At 36.8% G+C, this 20,284-nt stretch overlaps 1 protein-coding gene across 4 annotated transcripts in view; it reads left to right on the top strand.

The window, feature by feature from the left end:
- Positions 1-20,284, top strand: part of LOC145357547 (protein phosphatase Slingshot homolog 2-like) — a 186,992-nt gene that overhangs the window by 127,407 nt on the left and 39,301 nt on the right. For 2 of the 4 annotated variants that reach the window (XM_080211006.1, XM_080211005.1), the window contains 3 exons: positions 4,068-4,171; positions 11,434-11,498; positions 19,545-19,663. In XM_080211006.1, the coding sequence (XP_080067132.1) occupies positions 4,068-4,171; positions 11,434-11,498; positions 19,545-19,663 (288 nt within the window). Of the gene's footprint in view, positions 1-4,067; positions 4,172-11,433; positions 11,499-18,391; positions 18,451-19,365; positions 19,450-19,544; positions 19,664-20,284 lie in introns of those variants that run through there. The other 2 variants (XM_080211008.1, XM_080211007.1) reach the window with 2 other exon arrangements.

Genomic DNA, 20,284 nt, shown 5'->3' with positions numbered 1-20,284 from the left:
GAAATCCTTGTTTACAAATTGTTGCAGATGGAGTCAATTAATTTTCCCACCTAGAATATTGTCTGTTTTTGGTAAGCACTGTAATTTGGTAGACTAATATCTTCAGTGGTTGAGGGTGTAATGTAAGGAGTGGCAGACATCTCAATTTGCCTGCAAGCATGGCTGAGAGATGCAGCCTTGAGTAGCTTTGCTTTCTTTTTAAAGCAAAGTCTGAAGCAAAATGTATGAAAGATTAATTTCATTATATAAATGTGCGTGTGTTGAATTTGCAGCGCAATCTTTAATAGAAATAATGTGCATGTAATTTTTCCTTTTTAAGCTGCATTATTAACCAGGAGCACATGAATTTAACTCTAGACCTTTGGATAATGTGAACATTTGCCCTTAAAACAAATATTTGCTGCATGATGTCCACCCAAAAGCCTAAATAAAATCTAGATTCACTTTGGGAAATTGAAGCAAATGTTTTGGTGTAACTTTAATTTCCCCATTAATTGGCAACAGTATGAAAAGATATCTTAAATTTATGTAATGATGCACATATTAACCTCGTTCCAATCTGATTTTGGAACATGCTATTTAATTTTGAATGATAAAGCACAGAGGTACACGAGGTATAATGCAGGTAGTGAAACATCCATTATAATGAGAACGCTGTACTTAACTATGAAGTGCTGTGTGTGTACTTAACTATGGAGCGCTGGGTGTGGCGAAGAATAAATTAATTGCCTAACATGACTGCTCTATAGCAATCACAATTTCTAGCAAGACTGGATGTTACAATTTATAAATTTTGGCATATAATTGGCCCCTTTTCATTAAGAATTACTTTACAAATATATTTCCCTCCACCCTGCCACCTTGCTCCTGTTCCTCTGGTCCACCCCACAATCTGAATGTTTTGGAATATTGTCACACACATTAGAAAAATAAATATTTAGCATTCCAGATTGAGTCACCGTTATATTGTTAATGAGGGAGTAGCATCAAAATTAGTCGCTGTTATTTGTGACTTGATGTCTTTTCTGATGTTTGTAATTCAATTGAATATCCTATATTGATTATCTCACATTCACTGGATTTCATTTTTTAAAAATATTTTGACTGAGGCAACATTCTAAAGTACAAAAAGGATAACGTATTTGTCTTTAGTCTTCATAACATTCTTTTCCTAATTTAAGAATACATTTCTTAAAACGACTTGACAATTTTTGCCTCTTGCCTCTTCGACATGAAAGATGCCATACGATGTGAAATTATCTTGTGGCACTTCTCTGCAACCAGATTGTTTCTATAGCTTAGTTAGTGTGAAGAAAGTGAAACTAGTCCTCTGCATTAATGGGAGAGGCTAATAGCTGAAGAGGAGCAAAGGTGTCCAAGAATTAATGTACTCATAGCTGCAAACTGCTACTGGAATATAAGTCTTCACTTCAAGGGAGTTTGAAGTAAAAAGTAGTAAATAAGGCTTCAGTTGTACAGGGCTTTCACCGGGCCTCGTCCAAAGTGAGTACTGCATTTAGTTTTGGGTATGACATTGTGGAAAAAGTATATTGACCTTGGAAGAGGTAGGTGGCAAGTTTAGCAGAATATTACCTAGTCTTAAATAATTAAACTATGAAAACAGGTTGCATTAATTTGGTTGTATGATTTAGATATGATCTAATTATTGTGCTTAAAATTATAATTGATTCATTAGTTTCCCTGCAACTACCTATTTCCTGTATGGAGCAATTTTGAAAGGGGGGGAGTGATAGTAAATTAGCATACAGTCAAATAGAAGTAAAATCGAGAAGCATTTATTAATACACATGATAAGGTAATGGCAATCTGGTGCTGCTTCCCCCAAAATGGTGTAAATATGGAGATAACCAAAACTTTCAAGACTGGAGATTGATGGATTTTACTGGAATTGAGGTACATCTCTGAACACGATCTGTTTGATATTTTTCTATTATATCTGTTTGATACTTTTTATATTTTGTTTCTGTATCAATATTTTCAGTATAAATTGACCATATTAATCTATTGACTTGAGTACTTAATGGATGTCGTCGTGAAGTTCATCATTAAAAAGTAACCTTTAACCTTGCCAATATTTTGCGCATGAAAACATTTCAAGCCTCTCCTTAATATTTTAGGCCAGAGGAGCAGATGGTTCCATTTCAAATAGAATCATTTAATCACTATAGTACAGAAGGAGGCCATTTGGCCCACTAAGCCTGCATTGACAGCAACCTCACCCAGGCCCTATTCCCGTAACCCTGTATATTTACCCTACCAATCCCCCTAACACAATGGGGCAATTTAGCATGGCCAGTCAACTTAATCTGCACATTTTTGGAGAGTGGGAAGAAACTAGAGCACCTAGAGGAAACCCACACAGCCACCTGAGGCTGGACTTTAACCCGGGTCCCTGGTGCTGTGGGGCAATAGTGCTAACCACTGTGCTGGAAACAGGAATTCCCATAGTTCATGGGAATGTACAGATTAAATGTAATTGGGCTTCAAATTCAATATTTGTTGCATGTCCATGGACAAGGATAAAACAGGATGCCCTTCAAGTAGTGCCTACAGGATTTTGATTGGATTGTAGTCTTACCTATTTCAACAATGTTAAAAATTGGGTCAATCCTTAAATTTAATTTTCTCCTAATGCTATTCAGAATTTGCTTTCCTTCAGAGGTTAATTGAGACTCATTGCTCTACTTAATTCATACGCACGCAGATGTACGAAAGCTTGCAATTTGTCAGCCTGGTGCAATTTATTTCAGAACACAAGTTCTATTGACAGGGCATGTTTATAAGAATGCTATCAGTTAGCAGAATTAGACAGAAGTGAAATTCTGTGTGACATCAAAGCTGACAACTGTGGTTTGTGGTCAAAGTTACAGTTTGTTATTTCAAATGTGACAAGATGGCAATATCGTATGACTTGCCCATCGAAATATTAATTTCCATACAAGATATATTGTAGCTCAGTCTTATTGTTCTAATGAATCAGCTTCAAAAATGTAGGAGCAAATACATTCTGTTTGGGAAATGGCACCTATTGAAATCCTTATTTTAGCTTGAAATGTTGGAGGAGAAATCTGTTAGATTCTCTTGTGATCAACCTATTCTGTCACTAACTGGGAGTCTCGATTTGGGGAGGGGGATATGGTGGGATGGTGAGGATTGGTGAGGTCACACTGGAACAGTCTGAAATAGTTATCCCTCATTTCTAATCCTGCCAAGGAATTTTTTTTATGGGGAATCATCACCATTCTAGTGTGACTACTTTCAGTACTATTTTTATATTTCAATTAATCTTTGCTCAAACTTTAAATTGCAATTTCATAAGACATTTAATATAATTTTATTATTCATATAATTGTGTTGATCTTTTGTATACAAATGGTTTGCAAGGCACATCTTTTATCTCCTCTCCAGTCTGCATATATTGCACAAATTTATATTGTACTATTGTGCACTGCCATAATCTCATATGCATTGTATTTGAAGTCATGTTTGAGATTGTCTCACACTCCTTTCTGATCAACTTTGCCATTGTTTGGGAAACCATGACATTTAGCCCATGAACAGAAACAGTTCTCTAGAGGTCCTTTTCTTCCCTCATTTTATATTTCCTGGAGGGCCTGTTTGCATGATTTCTTTCTTAATGAAGTAGGCATACATAGTTCATTTGAGTATGCAGTTGAAAGTAGAAGAAAAGTTTTATCTTATGAACTTGTAGCTAGCTAGTGACCTTCATCCATTAGAAATTACCAATACAAAACAGTGTTGGGAAAACTCAGCAGGTCTGGGAGTATCTGTGGAGAGAGAAAATAGGCAACGTTGAGTCTGTTTGACTATTCAAACATTAACTTTATTTTCTCTCTCCAGAGCTGCTGCCAGACCTGCTGAGTTTTTCGTATGTTTTCTGTTTTTGTTTCAGATTCCGGCATCCACAGTATTTGGCTTTTAGTACTTGTACCAATAGCTCATCATTAAGCTGTTGAATCAGTTACTCCGATGTTAATATTTTAGTTTGTTTTACTTCAATGAACCTTTTCTTTTCATTTTCACAGCATAAATGAGAGCTTCTTGACTGTAAAGGGCGCTGCCCTATTCTTGCCTCGAGGAAATGGCTCAACTGCACCCAGAATCAGTCACCGGCGCAATAAACATGCAGGTAAGTGCCCTAAAAGTGAATCAGTTAACTTTCAGGGTGGAATCGTAGCAAAATTGATCTAATGGATTCATTTGTCTATTTCTCGCACACCTCACTAATGTTCATTATTATTTCCTTGATGCAAGGCACTAGCGTAAAGTTCTTTATATTGAAATAAACAAGGATTATTTCATTTTGTAGGATCTGCAAAGTTATGGTTAAATTGCTAGTCTGCACTGTGTTCCATTTCAATCAGTCTGAATTAGTACTATTCCATACTTGCACAGATATTTTCCCAGCATTTTGTGTCTGTTCGGGTCTGGATTTAACAAGGTGTGGAGATAAATTAATTATTGATAATACAAATGAGTTTGGGAAATGTAATTTTAACTTTTTCATTATGGGGAAGTAGTATTACTGGACGTCTGAGATGAGTGCTGGAATAGCTGTAATTCTTGAAACTGAAAAAAGGAAGTAAGTTTGTACTTCTGTTCTAAGTATGGGGGCAGTGTAAGAACAAATATTGTGGAACTAGTCTGATGCAAGACTTGATAATTTTGCAAGGTTTCTCATCTGGTTTGGTCACTGGAAAACAACATTTGAAATTATTCAAGAATATTTCTTTGAAAGAGGTTTGACTTCATGCCAATTTTTTTTCAAATCCCAATGCTGTAATTTACACTCCAGAAAAGTGCCTTTTAGCAATTCATTGCACCTCCATTTTCAATAGAGATCTGTATCTTTTCTTGTTAATTTGTCATTTATTGTATATTGCAATCTGATTTTAACAACAGCCTGTTCAATGTTAAAATATGCAGGATTTTTACAAAATTTTTGTTTTTAACTTGGATAATGTAATAAATAGAGCAGTAGGCCCACCACTCAGTAAGATCATAGCTACATCATCTCCATTTTCCTGTCCTATGTAAGAAGTGAAGAAGATCAGAGACCAGACAAACTTTGGACAGTGAGGGACTTAATACAGTCAGGACAAATTATTAAACAAAAATTATACTTAACAAACAAAGGCACACGATCTCCTTGTTCAGATGGCTATTGCTTTCCAATATACTATCGGCACCAACTGCTCGTGCTTCTTAAAATTTGTGCAATAAATTTCTTCTCTCTCTGTCTTATTTTCCTGTCTGCAGCTAGAGATTTGCTGTGTTCTAATGTTGCCATGTTGCTTTGTTCTTATCTCATCTATCAGTGATCAGAACCCAAAGAGTATATTCTTTATGCTTAGACAGCCCATCCTAGTGTTTTTCCTGTATAACCACTGGACACATTTAATTAGCAGTATCCTCATCAAATTGTGCTCGAAAATCCATTGATCTGTTTCAAAGCCAGACTTTCCATCACAATCGGTAACAGCATTCATGGCGTCTGTCCCTATTTCCCTTTTGCTATTTGCTATCTGTTCATGCCATTAACCCCTGTTAGTGTGACCTGACTTAACTCCAGTCACACAGGAAACAATTTAAGTCACACATCTAAAATTTAACCTTTCACCTACAGGAGCTCCTACAAATACACAAAAAGAATTCACAGCCCAAAGTACAAAAAATATAACAAGATTCACATTTCCTACACTCTTTTTTCATAACCCTTGATTTCCTTAGTATCCAAAAATTTATCAACCTCTGTTGTGAGTATAATCAGCTGAGCATGTGCAGATGCCTGGGGAAAAGAATTCCAAAGTTCACAACCCTCAATGAAGAAATTTCTCCTCCCCTTAGTCCTAAATGACTGACTTCTTATTCTCTTAATTATAGACTTTCCAGCCAGGGAAATCAACCTCTCAATATAGAATCCCTACAGTGCAGGGAGAAACCCATTTGGTCCATCGAGTCTGCACTGACCATCCAACAGAGCATCTTATCCAGGCCCACCCTCTACCCTATCCCCATAACCCTGTATATTTACCCAACTAATCCCCATAACCTACACATCTTGGGACATTAAGAGTCAACTTAGCTTGGCTAATCCACCTAGCCTGCACATCTTTGGAGTGTGGGAGGAAACCAGAGCACCCAGAGGAAACTCACGCCGAAAGGGGAAGAGTGTGCAAACCCCACACAGGCAGTCACCCAAGGCTGGAATTGAACCTGGGCTCCTGGTGCTGTAAAGCAGCAGTACTCACCACTGTGCCATCATGTCGTCCCCATCTACCCTGCCAAGCCATCTAAGCATACTGTAAGCACAGTCACCATTCATCTAAACTGCAGAGAATAGGCCCATTCTCCTTAATTTCTCATTATTGAACAATCCATTCTTTCCAAACATGCCCTGTCTGTAACATTAACTGTAGAAGGTGATTTTGCACAAACCGAGCGCGAGTACTGTAGCCACTGGAAGGCTGCATATGCAATCTTCATCAATCCACAGTCAATTTATGTGGCCTTTGGTGTGGGTCAAACCTCATTTCTTGTGTACCCATCAAATACTTGTATTTTTGGCAATTTGTGCGCTGCTGATGGCAAGACAGAAAATGTGCCACAAGTAATAAACAGAATATTTTTCCTCATTACCTCCTATTTGTTTCAAAGTGCAGAAGTGCAGCTCTGTGGAGTATTGAATAAAGTAGAGGGCTCTTTCTCTACTCATGTTGCAATATAAGTAGAGAACTCAACTTATTTTTAAAACTTAAATCCCAGTTCTTCACTAAAAGAATGAAGCCACAAGGTTTCATAGTTTAATATGGAAAGTTTTTTTTTGTTATATAAGAGTCAAACAAAGCAAAAACTTAATTTTATCTTGGACAACCATTTATATTCAAAATCCATAATCAACAAAGTTAAATATGATTCAACAGGCAAATTGCTATTGATAAACTATGAATTGCATATTAAATGACCAGTGCAACTGAGAGCTTACAAATAGATTGCATATAGATTGTCAATCTCAGTCAAAGTCCTTCAAAATTCTGTCTTCCTCATGAAGAATTTCAGTTCCTCTCCTTCATCCTCCCCTTGGACTGAGCTTGATCCTCAGAGGATGGTAGCATTCAAGCAACCCCATTTCCACAGGTCCAATCTTCACCAAAAATGGCACCCATCTGTTGAACCTTCTCAACTCCATCTAGATGGTTTAGATCCAGTGTTATCTTTAATTAGCGGGAAAGCTGCAGCAATAGTGCATTTATTTGTTCTTAACTTCTAGATCTTGCTCTTATCTTCAGCCTGCAAGAATTTGCATCTGCTCCTGAGGGCTTTGTGCCCTTTTGTGTGTTCCAAGAAGTTTCAGTTTCTAATAGTTTAAATTTTCCTTAGAAACTGGAGGGGCAAGATTCCCTTTTGGGTTAGGGTCCTTTTAAAAGAAATACAAGCCTTGAAACCACAGATTCCTTCACAACTTGAATGTTTTAATGAAGCATTTTCAAAAACATGGGCAAAGATTGTGCTAAATTTATTTTTTCATAAATGTAAGCGCTAGTTCACATTTATGTGTGAAACCATGCGTTTAATTTCACTAGTACTGACGAGAAACAACAATGCTGAGTAATGCAGAGAAGATGTACACAGATGAATGAAAGCACAATTCAGATCTGTCAACTAACATTACTTTTAGTGATGGTTTGATGTTTACCTCTCAAAACTTGCAGATCTGATAACCTTTGCTGCATTTGGAATCAAGTTCCATGTTAGCAACTTTACTGATTTTGCAAACGTCTCTTTCAACAACAAACCCCCAGATAAATTATTTTACCATGACAAAAAAGATTGTGCATATAACATAATATCCTGCTTGCATGTATGATTTTTTAACCAGAATTGTTACAGATAGTGGCCAGAGTTCTCCACGGCACTTCATGCCGAGCCACTGCCAGAAAGGATGGAGCATTTGGCACTCAACCAAATCTCTGTTCACTACTGCAGGGTGGGAAAATCCTGCCGAGGTGAACGGCCAGAGAATCCCTCCAATATTCCTGCTATTCCTTTCTTCCCACATGGCATTATCATCATTTTCCTTAATATTTTGGATGAATCATGAGGTTAGAAGGACAGCAGACCATAAAACTGCAATTGTACTATACACTCTAGCTTTAAACTGGAATGAGATGATCTGCAGAAGAGTTTTCATATCTCCCAGCATTTTGTATTTAGTGTCCTGAGTAATGCTGCCAGTCCTGCATTAATGCACAGTGTAAAGAGAGCAATATAACAACATCCAAGTGGTATGATAGATTTGGGCTTCAAATAGGAATGTGATAAGGTATTCCTTATGCCCAGTCTCTCTGTCTTTTAATTTGAAAACAAAACATTTAATGTCCCAAGCATTTGGAGAACTGCATTTATTTTAGTGTATTTAAGGCATACCAGCAAATGAGAATACAAGTTAAACAAGGTTGGCACCTATTTCCTGAGACTACTATTGGGAGGGAATTTATTACTCCTGACCCTCACCCATATTTTATTCACTGTTTCTAGACATGTATTAATATTAAACACTTAAGTGCTTGCTGCTCAGCACAGTGTTGTGAAAGAATGTGTTTGTATTGTAATCTGATGGGTGCATTTACACAGAAGTATTAAATTGTTTTACCTAAAAAAATGTAGAATTGGACTACCCTTGCTATTTTGGTGCTTATTACAATTAGTTCATAAAGCTGGTCTTTTTAAATTGAGTTAATGAATTGAAATATTTTGTGCACAGTGGGATTACATTACAACTTGAAGAAACATTTGCATTATGGCAAGGTTCAAGTTCAAAATATTAAGTACTGTGTTTGCAAAAGCAGCAGTTGGGATGCTTTCAGTTCTGTTATTAAATATCTGTTGGCAAAGAAACGAACGTAGCTGGAACAGTGAATTACAGGTTTCTAGTACAGTATAATTTCGTAATGTAATGCAATATTATTTGGTGCATTGTATAATCTTAATGAAGATGAGCAGATATTTTGTATACAACATACCTTTGTGTCCTGTGGACATGTTTTTGGCAACACCTAGCTTTCCATTTCGTAATTGCCTACTCGCTTTAATTCTGCTATGCAGTTTTACTTTTAATTCATGCGCAAATCAGTGAGGTTAGTTTCTGCATTTTCAGCCAATCAATCTAACTTAAATCTGGTTTCTTCATTTTTCAGTCTGTAAAAGTGAAATTTTATGATTTGATTTTCCCAGGTGTCCTGAAAACAGGAGCTTACATCTTTCTGCTTTTCTGAGTGCTGCAGCCAGAATTAGAAAAACAGCACCAAATTGTCACAAATGATCATAGCCATTTGTTATGAAATTAAACTTGTTAACCTCTTATAATAAAAGCCTCTTGCTTGATTTCTTCAATAATCACAGTTTAGATTCTAGTCTCTAAAAGAGATCATGCGGCATCTGTTGCAGCTGTGGGGAACAAATATCAAGTGACCTCTCAATGGTTGTAAAAGAATAGTCACTAATTTAAGGATTTAGTGTGATAGCATCTCAGGGACTGAATTTTTTTAAATTATGATTTATAATTGAGCCATAGGAAAGAATAATAACATAAATATATGAAATGGGAGTAGAAGTTGATCATTTGTAAAGTAAAAGTAAAATTTATTTATTAGTCACAAATAGTCTTACGGTAGTCTTACATTGACACTGCAATGAAGTTACTGTGAAAATCCCCTAGTCGCCACTTTCCAGCACCTATTTGGGTACACGGAGAATTTCACATGGCCAATTCACCTAACCTGCACATCTTTGGACTGTGTAAAGAAACCGGAGCACCAGGAGGAAACCCACACAGACATGGAGAATGTGCAAATTCCCCACACACAGTGACCCAAGCAATGAATCGAACCCAGGTCTTTGACACTATGAGGCAATAATGCTTGCTACTGTGCTGTCCCTTGAGCCTACTCTGCCATTCAGTAAGATTATGAGACAACTGTTTGTGTTTCAAATTTCACATTCCCATCCTGATGACATTTTATTCCCTTGCCGAACAAGAATCTACCTACTTCTATCTTAAAAATATTCAGTGACCCCGCTACATCCACTGACTTCTGAGGCAGTGTTCCAAAGTTGCACAAACCTTTTAGGACAGGGATGGATGAATTTTTTTTTTCTCTTGAAAGGCAACCACTAATTCTAAAACAGTGCCCCTAGATCTGGACTCGCCCACAAGAGCAGACAACCTCTCTATGTCCGTCTTGTCAAAACCGTTCAGGATCTTAAATACTCCGTCAAATCATCCCTCACTTTTCTAAACTCCAGTGAAAATGAGCTCAATCTATCGAATCTTTCCTCATAGGGCAACCTGCTCATTCCAGTTAACTATCTAATAATCCTCTGAACCACCTCTAATGTATTTCCATCCTTCCTTAAATAAGGAGACCAAAACTGTACACGGTATTGAAGATGCAGTCTCACCAATGCCCTGTATAACTGAAGCATAACCTCATTACTTTTGTGTTTGATTCTTTTTGTAATAAAGCACAGCATTCCACTAGCCGCCTTGATTACTGCATACCTACTTTTTGTGACTAATGCACGAGAGCATCTAGATTCCCTTGCACCTTGAGATTCGGTAATTGTTTTCTGTTTAAGTAATATTCTGCCATTTTATTCTTCCTGCCAAAGTGAACAAGTTCATATTTTTCCACATTCTGCTCCATTTGTCAAATTTTTGCTACTTGCTCAACCCATCTATACTCATCTGCAACCCCCTTCAGTCTTCCTCACAATGTACTTTCCTATCTATCTTTGCATCATCTGCAAATTCAGCTACCATGCCTTTGATCTGCTCATCTAAATCATTGATATAAATTGTAAAAAGCTGAGGCCCCTTTGAAACTCCACTCGTCACATCCTCTTGGTTAGAAAAAGACCTAGTAATGCATTCTCTCTGTTTTCTGCCAGCTAGCTAATCTTCTATCCATTTTAATACATTATCCACCACGCCATGAGCTTTTATTTTCTGCAACCTTTGATGTGGCCCTTATCAAGTTTACAGTGTCAGTTTCTATTATATATAGGAACATAAGAATTTAAAGGACAAGAAGTATTATTTTTATAATGAGAACTGAATTAAATCGTTGTCTGGTTAAATTATTCCCTCACTTAAAACTAGTGCATGACCATAGGAGATTTGTGTATGTAAAATAAAGATTAAAACGTTATCTACAAATGGAAAAATATGCATATGTGGAAGAGTCATGTGATCATGTATATATCAGTGATCAAAGCGATTATGGTAACTGAAATTCAATGAGCTATCACAAATAATCAAGACTAATTAATGACAGAATTGCTTTCACTTTACTGTATCCAGCTCTTACAATTTTTTTTTGGTCTTTCAAGGTGACCTTCAGCAGCACCTACAAGCAATGTTTACCCTTCTTCGACCTGAAGATAACATCCGTTTGGTGAGTTATCCATGTATATGCACATTTCTCTGCCATTTCAGAACCATGCCTTTGACTAAATTGACAGAAATTTTCCCACAGAAATTGAATTACTTTTTTCGCACTCCTATGTATCATTGAATCAACTGAGGAGTGAGCGTCTGATTATATGCATGACACTGGCCAACTTTGACCTTGCATTTAACGTTCAATGCAAAAACATTGGATCGATTCACTAACTCAACCCTACCCGCTACCCTTCGCCCTTACTAAAGTTGGGGATTTAATTTATGGTGAGTTGCAAGTGTAAAGAAGGCATTTTTTTTAACATTGGTGGGAGTTAGAAAGTTAGAAGGGTACCAATTCAGAGATCTTTTATATATTCCTTACTGCTGACCCAGAGAAGTGCTGGCAGTAGTCAGTGAGCTCACTTAATGATGTTCAGTGAAGGATGATGCATAGTTTTGGAAATGGGATCTGGAAAGAAAAGGATAAATCACATTTTAAATAAAAGAAAAATGGCTGTCATAGTGTCGTTATTTATTGTAGTCATCAAGTGTACACTCATCATGGTGTAGGTATTCCTATTGTTATAATTGCTGTTGGTTTTATAGCTGAATGGGAAATCCCAGAATGGAACCCTGGCTGAAAGACTAAAAGTTTTGCTTTTTTTAATAAAACACGAAGGAAGAGGGTCAAATTAGTTTTAACAAGGAAAAAGCATTTATTGAACATGCAAAAATTGGATTCTGTTATACTCCTTTATTCTCCCTTTGGCTTAATAAATACACAGATTTTAAGATTAACACTGTTTACAAAGTAATGTCATGCACGTAGATCAGATGCTCATTCCTTAGTTGATTAAGCTACAATGGTCTCATTAACAGACAAGATTGGCTGTGATCAAATACATGAACCCACTCTGAACCCAAGTTAGTGCCTGTGGATTTCTTCCCAAAATTCCTGCCAGATGATTGTCTCATGGAAGTTTTCAAACTCTACTCCCAAAAACATGCTTTAAAATCTTCTCTCTTAATATCAATAGTGGCTAGCAGTGCTGTCTCACAGCGCCAGGGACCCAGGTTCAATTCCAGCCTTGGGTGTCTCTGGAATTTACACATTCTCCTTGTGCCTGTGTGTGTTTCCTCTGGGTGCTTCAGTTTCATCCCACACTCCAAAGATGTGCAGGTTAGGTGGATTAGTTATGCTAAATTGCACCTTAGTGTCTCAAGATGTGTAGGTTAGTTGGATTAGCAATGGGAAATATGTAGGGTTAAGGGTGGGAGAAAAGGTCTGGGTAAGGTATTATATCACAGAGTCAGTACAGACTTGATGGGTTGAATGGCCACATGCACTATAGGGATTCTATGACTTCTAGGAATATGCTTTCCCTTAGTGATTGGCATTCTGAAATTCAGTCCAGCTTTTCCAATTACACTTTTAAATAAAGCTTCTGCTCCACTTTTAACCAGAAGTCTAGTTCAGGATTTGCACTGACCCCTTTAGAATTTTTTTGGCTTGACTGCTGTGCAAGCTGTTCATAATTGCTTTAACTCTCAATTTCCAGTCTGTAGTAAAATGGGATTTACACAGTAACTTCATGTCGATGTTAATGTAAACCTACCTATGACAAATAAATGAAATAAACTTGTAGTCATAAACACTTCTGATTTACATCTGAAGTTTGCTTTTCCACTTTAAATCTGTTTACTGCAATTGCCTCTTAAATCAGAACCCTGCATTTCCTTACCTTGAATTCTTCTGAACAACACCTTGATCTCTGTTCTCTTAACTCCAGTCGTGTTAAACGTTCTTTCTGTCCCAATTCCCTAGTTATCTGGATTGTATTTTGTTTCTTAGGAAGTTAGAGCTTTGCATCATCTTCTGACAGAATTGGGAGCTGTTCACTCCCCAGTTCCTGTCTCCAAATGCTCTTAAAACTATGAACAAAGGAAAGCCCTTCCTTCTGGAAAGTGGTCTCCTGTTGCTATGCAAAAACTTACTTCCATTTACTCTTCATATCCTAACCTCCTTGAGCACAATAGAATCATAGCGGAATTGAAAACAACCCCCACGCTTAAAGGTTTTCTGTTCCAGGCAGGGAAATGTTAAATTAAACCCACTTAAAACTGTACCTTATTTCTAATGTTTAGAAATATAAATCCCTTAAAATTACCATTATTTTCTTCACACTATCCATCCAATATCTGCTATAATCAATTGCCAGATTCATAGTAAAACTTGAAAATAGTGTCAAATTGTAACCTTTTTATATATTTAAACGGTTTGCAGATTGCTTTAAGAGCTGATCACGTGATTTGATGGTCATGTCATTAGGGTGTTGCCGCAGGCTGCTATTTTACTTCCAATTTTGTAATTGGTGCAGAGCAGAGAACATTTCTTCAATAAATCTGTTATTTTGAATTCACATGTACAAACCACATTTCTCCTTTTTATGCAAAAACTCACATCCTTAACATGGTTTTGACATTACACTTATATTTAACATTTTCCTAGCTTCGTATTTAGATTCTTAACACTATGCAGAAATCAACCTCCATCTTACATGCACCAGTTCCAAACTGTTAGATTTATGTAACTTATTCTAAAATAATCCTAGTGCACATTCAGTTTCAGCATTTATATAAGATAATGTGTAATCAGTCAGAGCTAGGATTGTTCTGCCATTGCACACTAAAATATAAAGATGAGTGATTCAGCAGTCGAATCTAGCTTCTCATGGTACCCAGCAGTAGAAGTCAGAACCATAAAAAAAACTTTGATCTCCTTGCATGCTTTCCATTGAAGAATCTTATAGAGGCAAAGCACGCAGACTGGCACGTACAGATCTCCAGTAATTTACCAAAATGTGGTAACTAAGGGAATTTCACAGTAACTTCATTGTTGTGTAAATGTAAACCTTACTTGTGACTAATAATAAATAAACTTAAATTTCCTAAGATCTTAGTGTGCTTGATTGCAATTTTTACTTTTCCAGAGTTTCAAAACTGCAGTCATTTATTTTTTGATGAGTTTACTTTAAGAATTATAGTCCACCTAGGTCATATCAAATTATAATATCTGCTGTGTTACAAATCTGTGGTTATCTATTCACCAGAGCATTGGCTTTACCGACTTGCTTCTTGTACAGCTATTGTAAAATATCAAAATTGTATCTCTTATTTTTGTTTACCAGATGACATGGTATTTGAATGTTAGCATTTCATTCAAAAAAAGTTCTGTCTAGTAAAAATGGGGGTTGCTTAGTTCCTACTCACTGATCTGAGTGCATATTTTACATTGTAATTGGATGATTAAAAACACAGCAATCCAGATTCATAAAGGCTGAAATTGCATGGGACTATTTGCATGCAAGGTAATTCAGAAATGCAGTTACTTTATACAAATGACATTGCTACACAGTAATATTGCTTGCAATTCTTGACATTTAATTCTGTATGCTGTTGTTGAGGACTTGTTACCATCAGTTAGCTGTTTGGGCATAACGTGCTGCAGTCTGACAATAGCCTGTTTGATCTATCCATATCCACATTTGAACCTAATAAGACTGAGGAGAACTTGACTTCAATTGTAGCCTGCCTCTTCCCGCTTTCACCCCCTCAAAAAAAAGTATCCCAAAAAATGAATCATGATATGACGTATGATAATATTTCTGTTTAACATGTATCTGCCGTTCCTGAGCACTTATCAGTCTGAAGTTATGGGTGTCCTGTCTCCAAGAAAAAATATAATGTAGCAAAAATGTATTTAATGTTTTAGACGCATTGTGATCAGTGTAGATTTTTGTTTGAATCTGTCCTTGTTCTGCATAGTTGTACAATGATTTGGGGCTGCGGATCTTCCTGCATTGTTCAAGCTACTCTTGCTAAGTAGCTGCATAACAAAACTAATTGGTTTGCTGAAAGATTCTGGTCAAATGGTATCTTTGGCATTTAATTTTACTGCACACATTGTTTAATTATAGATTATGTTGACATCATTTCTAAAACGCTGAACGTTAGCTGTATAACTCCTGTGGTTAACTAAAACTGACCCTTTGGTGCGAATTTGCTGAGCACAAATCAGTTGCTGTGTTTCCTACATTACAGCACTGGCTACACTTCAAAAACACATCATTAGCTCTAAAGTGCTTTGGTACATCCTGGGGCATGAAAAGTATAGAAATGCAACTTTTAGTATCATTGCAGATTATTTAACAGTTCTTTTCTAATTTACAGCAATTTTTTTTTCACTGTACAACTTTAGTATTATTTGCTTCCATAATTGAATGCAAAATTTTATGAGGGAATTTGCAATATATTGTGGAAAACCATATCCGAATGGTAATTCTGATGACAGTAGTAGGCTGTGTTTTATTTCTCTTTATTTCATTCACTGTCCTTATGTATAATCTATTATATCTATTAAATGAGTTTACCTTCCCTATTACCAATTTTCCATATTCCATAAATACTTATCACCTTTAGCATTCACTTCCTCCAACACTGACACAATGTGGCTGCAGTGAGTGTTATCCATTAAATATGTGGAAGAAACTCATTAATGCTTCTTTGTCAGCAGCTTTCAAATCTAGAACTAGCGCAACCATTGCATGGGAACATTATCATCTCTAAGTCACCCACACTATCCTACTTGGAAAATATTTTCACAGTAAATATAAATCAACTTGTGACTAATAAAGTTTATTTTAAAATATCGTCATTCCTTCAACATTCGGTCAAAATGCTGAAATTCTCTACCTAAAAGCACTCTGGGCGTTGCCACATCATTCCAGCTATAGCAGTTCAAAAAGGAGGCTTGAGGGCAGTTGGGAAGGGAAATAAATATTGGCATTGTCATGCTGACACCCCATGAAATAACACAAACAATGTTACCAGCTGTTTTATTGAAATTCCTTAAGGTGCCTTTTAGATCTAGAAGCTGCATTGAAAGTACCTTGCATCAGAAACAGCTTCCTCACTCTCCTCCTGCTTAACCATAAATTGGTCTGCCCTCACTATAAGGCATGACATTAATAAATTTAAATTTATTGAGTCTAAGGCCGGAATTTTACCGTCCCTCCCGCCATGGGAATCAGAGCAATCCCCATAAGGATTTGGAGGATCTCAGCTAGCGCTCCAGTGTAATATTACATGAACAGTATACTTTTGGAATTACCTTTTTGAATGCAGTGTTCAATCAAGGTCCCTTTTGGGTGCATTTAAAGCACCCGTGGCAGAATTTGGAAGCGAGTAGTGAAGGTCTGCACATGTCCTGCCAAATATTTATTCCTCAACCCATAGTACTAAAATTGGTTATTTGGACACTTGGGCTCATTAAGCACAGAATTGACTTTTGCATTTCCTTATGTTATAACAGTGACTTCGCAAAGTTGAAAAGGGCATGATATAAATGCAACATTTTTTTAACTCAGAAAAATTTAGAAGTCTGAAGGTGAATTAGTTTTAAAATAGAGCCCTCTTCTAACTCCTAGAAACCAACTCAAGATTAGCATTTTCAGAAATCATTGAGTAAGCAGCTGAGATATGGTTTATAGTGAGACAAAAGAAGGTGAAAATAAGGTGGATGTCCTGTGCAATTACGCAAGTTCCACAAAGAGTCTGTTCTTATAAATGTGAATTATGTTAATTTGGTTATTGTAAACCTAACACAGCATGAAAGTTGCTATTGGTAATAGATAGCTAAAAATAACTCCTGTTGCTGCACAATGTTTAGGAAGTTTACTTTGCAATTTCTCTTGGGAAAACTAAGTGCGCGTTACAGTAAATCTTGTGATGTGGCAGGTGATAATGAAGTGCGTTGGTCGCCAAGATCTTTTGTGGTACTGTGATAGACAGCATTGTCTGGATAGAATTTTAATGAAGGATGTGTGAGGATACACACGCGGGTGTACAGATTTTCCACTCTGTCCCTCCCAACGGTGTAAATTTGAACCCTGGAATATCTTGACTTCCAGGCCTGATTTGCATCACCCTCACCATTGGTCTTCCTAAAAATCAAGAAAGAGACAACTAATGAGTTGCTGATGGGCAAAGATCAGGCCATCTACTTGTACAGATACATTGCAAGGGGATGGTTTTGGTAGTACTTCATGGGTAGGAAGTGCTGAGGTGGGGGAAACCTGAGAATGCAGATCTGCAGATTTTGCTTGTGAGAGCCAAGGAGTGTTCTGTCTAGCCTAAATTAAGTTTTTAGAACCTTTTGCTTTTTTTGCTGTATGATTCTACTGAATATGGTGGGAAAGAATGGGACGGTGAGTTTTTTTGAGCCTCATTTATATGAATGGATATCCACTGTTTCGTTATGCAGGTTGGATTAAAAAACCTACATTTTTTTTTGGATATTTTCCACCAGACCAGTTGGTGCAATTTAAATTGAATGAATAAAATCTAGAATATAAAGCTTGATTCACTAATGATGATTATGGCAACTGTCATTGATTGTTGTCATTGATCTAGTTCAGTTATATGCGCCCTTACCCGATCTGGCCGACATTTGACTCCAGACCTACAGAAATGTGGCTGACTCTTAATTGTCCTCTGAAATAGGGCAATTAAGAGTCAGCCACATGTGATGTTAATGTATCTTCTTTGAGCTTTTTTTAAAATTCATACTCGTAGCCTTAGCTGATGTCATTGTTGGGAGGAGAAAAAAGACTGGGCAGGTCGGGTGACAGATTTCAGTTTGTTTGGAGCTGCATGTTTGCGTGTTTAGCTTTAGAAGGGACAGCAAGTGAAAAGAAATGTTTTCCCTCTCTCCCTGTTGATTTGAAAACTACATTGGTTTGCTGAAAACAAGATCTTGTTTTCCTGAAGGGTGAAAATCTGCTGTTTTTGGGGACTGTACCAGAGTGTCTCTGGTGTTTTGGGATGCTGTCTTGTCTTCAAACTGTTCTGAGTCTCAAGAGCATTTGACTGCAGAATTCAACTAACGGCCTTGATCCCAGTATCACGTGAGCATAAGTCTGTATTGTGTTAAATCTGTGAAGAGCATCTGTTGTCTGTGGGATTAGTTTGACTGGAACATTGTAGAGATCTTTGTTAAGGGTTTTACATTATTATTGTTTCTTGCTTGATGTGGAGATGGCATTGGACTGTGGTGGGCACAGTAAGAATTCTCACAGCACCAGGTTAAAGTCCAACAGGTTTATTTGGTATCTCGAGCTTTCGGAGCACTGCTCCTTCATCAGGTGGTGTTGTGAGACTTCTTTCTTGTTTGTTGTTTGATAAAACTGCTTGCTAATTTTCTTAGTATACATGTTAATTATATTCTTAAGTAAATTTTGTTTGATGAAACCTCCCTAGTGGGTTACTTGAATCATACCTGAAGTGAAACATCTCATTCTTATCCTGGCCAAATTCAAAATGCAAAACTTACGATTCAGACAGGCTTCATAAAACACATCAGAGTTTCTAATCTGAACCATAACACTAACAAGCCACTCAGTTCAATGGCGCCAAAATTGAAATCAAAAGTGGCCTGTGACAGGTCAGGCTCCATCCAATCATGCTTGCAATATTTATGGAACAAAGCATTTCAAGCTTTGTTATTATGGCAGGTAAGTGAGGTTCAAGATCAGCCTTAATAGATCTTATTTAATAGCTGAGCAGGCTGTTTTTTAATATTTAAACTATACACAAGCCATACCACGTGTCAATTCTTCTGTTTATCATGGTCAGTGAACAAAAATGAGGGTTCAGTTTTAACAGAAATCATACTAGAATGTGTTGGTCTTTTAGTACTTTGCAATGAACAATTCAAGTTAAAGGATTTGGCAATAGCTGTAAACTAGCTTGTATTTATGATCAGGTGACTATAAGCATTCCCATGTCACTGAACGTACATTTAGATATTGACTTGTATGTTGCTATGTTTGTAGGCACAGTCTACCTTTGTGAAATAAATACTGATAGTCAGGCAAACTGGATAGTTATCCCCAGATTGAGAGAAGGTGTAATAAATTGACCTAATATATTTGGCTTTATTCAATCAAGATTTTAAATGTCTGAACTTTTTTCAGAAAATTTTCTTTTTAAATAATTCCAGGCTGTGCGGTTGGAAAGTGCGTACCTGGATCTAACGCGGTACATGGTAGTAGTTTCCACCAATGGCAGACAAGATACAGAAGAAAGTATTGTATTAGGAATGGATTTCTTCAAGGATAGGTAAGAAACATCATACTTGGACGGTTGCCACTTTACCAGCATATGTAATTGGTGGTGAAACTTTTATTGCTTTAATACAGTGAAGATGTAAGACTGAAATAAATACTGAAATTATAACGCAGAATAATTACTTTTGAAGGATTCAGGTAACATGATTAGCCATAAGGGTTTGGTTGTCACATTTTGTGATGTGACCCCTCTGCTGGAATGGATGCCTTGTAACTGACTCCTTGTTGTTACAGAATGCTTGTTTGTGTATTAATTAAATCAGCTTATTCATGCAGAAAATGTTTTTGTTGTTTTTAACAGGGTTTGTTTCATGATTTAACAAATACTTTTAGTCAACATAATATTAGAAATAATGATTATGATTTTAGCCATTCTTGGATATCATGCTTGTTTTTTAAATTGATGCTAATAATTACTGTATCTTGTTAAAACATTGATTATTTACTTTGGATAATGTGAAATGGACCCTGGGTTGATTTTTTTTTTTCTCCCCTGTTTCACAATGGTTCATTCTGTTTGTCCTTCCACCTCGCCTTCCTTTCCCCTGTCTGGCTTATTTACCCTTACTCTCCTGCTGGGTATGTTGCGTTCTTTTTAGCCATCAATTGTTCA

This window comes from Carcharhinus amblyrhynchos, chromosome 23 (genome assembly GCF_965287045.1).
Source record: "Carcharhinus amblyrhynchos chromosome 23, sCarAmb.v2.hapA, whole genome shotgun sequence".
Lineage (NCBI taxonomy): Eukaryota > Metazoa > Chordata > Chondrichthyes > Carcharhiniformes > Carcharhinidae > Carcharhinus > Carcharhinus amblyrhynchos.
This window is presented reverse-complemented; position numbering and strand designations above follow the sequence as displayed.